Here is a 5,496-nt window from a genome sequence, read left to right on the forward strand (position 1 = left end):
AACGCTGTGACTTTTATATTATACAGATGATTGCCCCTACTTATGAGCCCCTGATAATACCTATCTGAAAAAAATGTCCATTCATGATGTAATTTCCGTAGACTCTTCTGCGAGTTTTAATTGAAAATTTTAAAGTTCGTAGCACGAACGGGCCAATTAGCTACTTTGACGTTGGTCGCGCGCGCGAGTGACGTGGGGCTGCACGCGCAAATTTCAGTTAGGAAGAATACATTTTTATCTATCATCCGTCGGTTTTGTTTGTTTACCAAAAGAATTTCAATCTAGAATTCAAAGTCATACAGTCATAGGTAGGGTTGTATTTATAATAGAGAGAGCAACAAAAAGTCAAACTACCGAAGAGAGAATAGCTTTTTGTCTGAGACTGCGTAGTACCAGAACATGGGGAAGTTGAATGCCCCTACTTATGAGACCCTGGTATTATATGATACCTGCGCAACCCCTCTGTTATAATATTATTTGTTTTGGGCCCCCTGTGGCCCCTTATTTATCTTATGGGCCCCCCGAGCATAGGGCTCCTCGTTGTCTTATGTTGTAGTTTTTTCACTCGGTAGATTTGATTTTGTAGAGCTTTATTGTAAAAAAAACAACCGAATTTTGAAGTAAACACCTTTTATTACATGGTGTCAGAAGAGGTTAACCACTGGAGAATATTAATTGTTAAAGAAAAGTCGACAAAACAAGGAAACGATGGCCGAAAGTGGGGAAATGTATCATCGAGCTCTGGGACCTTTGGTGTTGGATGCGAATGCATCAGAAAATTGGAGAAAGTTCCTAATGCAGTTCGAAATTTACTTGGTTGCAAAAGGAAAGGACGACAAGGGAGATAAGTTAAAAGTTAATTTGTTACTTAACTGTGCTGGACCGAGTGCAATTGAAGAGTATAGCCACTTTGTGTATACTGCAGGCGAGAGTAATGAATCTTATGGTGATGTGTGCCGAAAGTTCCATGAACTTTGTCGAGGAGCTAAGAATGTCATTTATGAGCGACTGCTCTTCAATCTTAGAAACCAAAAGGAGGGTGAACGAATTGACAACTTTGTTAGTGAGCTAAAACGGCTTTCATTAAACTGTGACTTTGGAGCACTTAGAGATTCATTGATACGAGACCGTATTGTGGGGGGAGTAACCAGCGATGAATTGCGAGGGGAGTTGTTGAAAAAGCCAGACCTTACCCTACAAACCGCGCATGATTACTGCAGAACTTATGAGGCGACTGAGCTGCAGAAGTATAAGTTTGTTCCACAGACAGTAGTCCCAAGTAAAACAGTGTCTGTGCAACCAGTCCAAGTTAAGAAAGAACAGCCGTCTTGTAAGTTCTGTGGATATCGCCATTCATTTGCACACCCAACACGATGCCCAGCCTTTAAAAGGAATTGCAAGATTTGTAGCAAAACAGGCCATTTTGCAAAGATGTGTAAAAACAAACAGAAAAAAGATCCAGAAGTGCATGTGGTGGAACAGGAGTATGACTCAAGTGACAGCAACGAAACCCACACATACTTTGGATCCATTGAAGTCGGAAGCGTGTTACAGAACCAGCAACCCAAAAAGAGCCTGATAAAAGTCATGATAGCAGGAAAAGAGGTCAAACTGAAAGCAGACACGGGTGCGGAGGCTACTGTCATCCCCTACAACTTGTACAAGAGCATCACCAACAAGCCGTTGAAACGTGTACACCAGCCTTTGAAGGGCTGGCTTGCGACTAAGCCCATCTACCCTAAAGGATGTGTCCGCCTTCCAACACAGTACAAAGATCGAAAGATAGATCTGTTATATCTTGTAGTTGATGGAGAGTTCACCCCACTACTAAGTTGTGAGGCTTGCCTTGATCTTGAAGTCCTACAGTTCATGGATCTCACATTGCTAGATTCACCATCAGCACAAACATCAAACATCGACTTGTCCAGAGAACAAAGCAAAAGTACCACAACCCTCACAAGTGACCCTGTTCTGAAAGATTACCTTGATTGCTTCAGTAACAAACCAGGAATGTTACCCAACAAAGTACACCTAGAGGTAGACTCTGCAGTAACTCCAGTTATACACGCACCCAGAAAGATCCCAGTATCCATGTTAGACCCAACTCAACAGAAGCTGAGAGAGATGGAAGAAGATGGGATCATTGTTAAAGAAGAAGAACATACCCCTTGGGTCTCTTCGATGTTAGTAATCGATAAACGAAAAGGCAAAGAAAAGAAAAGCCCACCAACCAAAGACAACATCAGAATATGTATAGACCCACGTGACCTCAATAGAGCCCTCAAGAGACCCCATTATCCGATGGCCACAGTGGAACAGGTTGCCAACAAACTCACCGGTGCTGAAATATTCTCAACGTTGGATGCATGCAGCGGTTTTTGGCAACTACCAGTAGACGAAGAAAGCTCGAAGCTCCTGACTTTCAATACCCCCTGGGGTCGATACAGATTCCTGCGGCTCCCATTCGGCATAAGTTCCGCGCCCGAGATTTACCAACGAGAGATGGACCGACTCTTCGCAGGAGTACCAGTAGAAATAATCGTTGACGACTTTTTGATACATGGTGGAAATCAATGTGAGCTAGATCACAAGATGATTGCAGTATTGAAGAGGAGCCGTGAGATAGGTCTAAAGTTCAATCCACGTAAAGCCAAACTTCGAGTTCCTGAAGTCAGCTACGTTGGACACCTATTTACTGCAGACGGTTTAAAGCCTGATCCTGAAAAGGTAAGAGCTATCAACGAGATGCCTGCCCCGACCGATAAAGATGGCATACTACGTTTCCTAGGAACTGTAAACTATCTGGATAAATTTATTGAACATAAAGCTGATCTCCAGGGCCCTATCTCGCAGCTAACAAGGAATGATACCGCATTCGTATGGGAGACACCTCAACAGCATGCATTTGACAAGCTCAAAGCAGTCATTACCTCAGCGCCAGTTTTAGCCTATTTTGACAACACCAAAGAGACAGTGCTTAATGTTGATGCAAGTGGCACGGGATTAGGTGCTGTGATTCTGCAGGACGAAAGACCTGTAGCATTTGGCTCAAAAACACTATCACCTGCTGAGACAAGGTATGCCAACATCGAGCGAGAGCTTCTGGCAATTGTCTGGGGAACTGAAAAGTTCCATACTTATGTTTATGGACGTCGTGTTGTAGTTGAAACCGACCACAAACCACTAGAAGCCATCTTCAAAAAGCCCTTGAATGAAGCACCACCGAGATTGCAGAGGATGTTGTTAAAGCTGACAAAGTATGACCTTGATGTTCGTTATGTGCCAGGAAAGAAACAATTCATCTCAGATTGCTTAAGCAGAGCCCCAGTTAGTGACACTAAACCAGTTAGTGAACCAGAAGAGATGATTGGAATCAACTTAATTGACAGTCTTGGTGTAGATTCAAGCACTTTGCAAAAATTCAAGGAAGCATCAAACTGCGATGTTACCTCTCAAGTGGTCATGGAATATGTCGTTAAAGGTTGGCCAGCAGAAAAACATCAACTTGATGAGCTAGCGAGAGAATACTGGAGTTTTAGAGAGGAACTTAGCGTAGAAGATGGTTTGTTATTCAAAGCAGACAGAATCATTGTCCCGAGATCGTTGAGGGCAGAGGTGCTAGAAGAAATTCATGGCGCACACATGGGTGAGAACAAAAGTCTCAGTTTTGCAAGAGAATATGTTTTCTGGCCCTCAATGACTGCACAGATCAAAGACAAGATTAGTTCCTGCTCCATATGTAATGCCTTCCGAAACCAACAGCCAAGAGAGACCCTACTACCACGTGAGGTTCCTGGATTGCCTTGGCAAGTGATCAGTACTGACATCTTTGAATATGCCGGACATTCCTATTTGCTTGTTACCGATTTGTATTCAAAGTACTTTGAGATTGAGTTGTTACGCCAAACCACTGCTAATTGTGTTATCAATAACTTAAAGAAGATTTTTGCAAGATTTGGGATCCCGGTGGAAGTTCTGAGCGACAATGGCTCCCAGTACAGTAACACTAGAAACCTTTTTAATAGTTCACATGAGTTCAAAAAGTTTGCAGATGAGTGGGGTTTCCGTCACACCACAAGCTCTCCAGAGTATCCACAATCAAATGGAGCTGCCGAGAAAGCAGTTCAGACCGCAAAACGGATTTTAAAGAAAGCGGCTGCTGACAACAAAGATCCTTTTGAAGGATTACTCAAATACAGGAATACACCCTTTGATGACTTAGGTGTGTCTCCAGCTCAGCTGCTAATGAGTAGGAGAACACGTACCCAACTACCGACTCATCGACGTTTGCTACTGCCTCAGCCTGTTGACCCAAATCAAGTTGTGAAGACATTGAAACATCGTCAGAGTGTTTCAAAAAGGTATTATGATAGTCATAGTCATGATCTCCCTCCTTTACAAGTTGGAGATAAGGTGCGTATCCGTCCAAACCGGGAGGCTGAGTGGAGGAAAGCAGAAGTATTGCCCCGATCGTACTTATTAGGAGATGAGCGTGGGCGTGTCTTCAGGAGAAATCGACGACAAATCATTTCAACACCTAATGATCAATCGATGAGCACAAGTCCTTTTGTTATACCAGCCATTCCTCAACTACCACCAGAAAGTACCAACAACCCCACACAGTTAAGCAATAATGTGACAGCATCGCCTACACCACCAAAGTCTTCTGAGAGGCAACACGAGACGACACCGATGAGCACAGCATCTGGCAGGGTTATCAAAAAACCACAAAGACTTATTGAACATTGTTAAGAACATTTATTGAACACTTAACCTAACACTTTGTTGAGAAGGGAGATGTTATAATATTATTTGTTTTGGGCCCCCTGTGGCCCCTTATTTATCTTATGGGCCCCCCGAGCATAGGGCTCCTCGTTGTCTTATGTTGTAGTTTTTTCACTCGGTAGATTTGATTTTGTAGAGCTTTATTGTAAAAAAAACAACCGAATTTTGAAGTAAACACCTTTTATTACACCCTCCACTTAATTTTGAATACGCGCCTGCTAAACGTTTACCTTCTTGTTATGATTACCAGAGATAAAACGCAAAACAACAAACCCGCGCATTCCTTAGTCGAGATTAGGAAACTAATTGGCTGACTCACTTGTCCGTTCTTTCTCATTTAATTTTTTAATCTGCCTGACGACATATAAATTAATAAACACTAAAACTAAATTGAGTAGACTAAGACTAGATATTTAGTCGGTCGGATCGCTATCTTGGATTTATCCGACAATCTCACACTTTCCGGAGATGGTTATCGGAAAATTCCGACTGTGAGGTGGTAAGTACTTCATGTAACCATATTAAAGTGTATCATTTTCGTGTATTCATATTATCAAATTATAGTGTTATATTGTATTGTATTCTATATTTTGGTACGGCTATAGGTACTAGAATGGCACCATCATATGCTAATCTTTTTATGGCTAAAGTGGAAAATGAAATCATAGACTCTTCTCCAGTTAAGCCTTATTTATGGCGTAGGTATATCGA

At 42.2% G+C, this 5,496-nt stretch overlaps 1 protein-coding gene across 1 annotated transcript; it reads left to right on the plus strand.

The window, feature by feature from the left end:
- Nucleotides 1-708: 708 nt before the first annotated feature.
- On the plus strand, nt 709-4,752 carry LOC125561811 (uncharacterized protein K02A2.6-like). The gene has a single exon (XM_048726262.1). The coding sequence runs from the start codon at nt 709-711 to the stop codon at nt 4,750-4,752; it is 4,044 nt and encodes a 1,347-aa protein (XP_048582219.1).
- The last annotated feature ends 744 nt before the right edge of the window (nt 4,753-5,496 follow it).

The sequence above is a fragment of the Nematostella vectensis genome, chromosome 4 (assembly GCF_932526225.1).
Source record: "Nematostella vectensis chromosome 4, jaNemVect1.1, whole genome shotgun sequence".
Lineage (NCBI taxonomy): Eukaryota > Metazoa > Cnidaria > Anthozoa > Actiniaria > Edwardsiidae > Nematostella > Nematostella vectensis.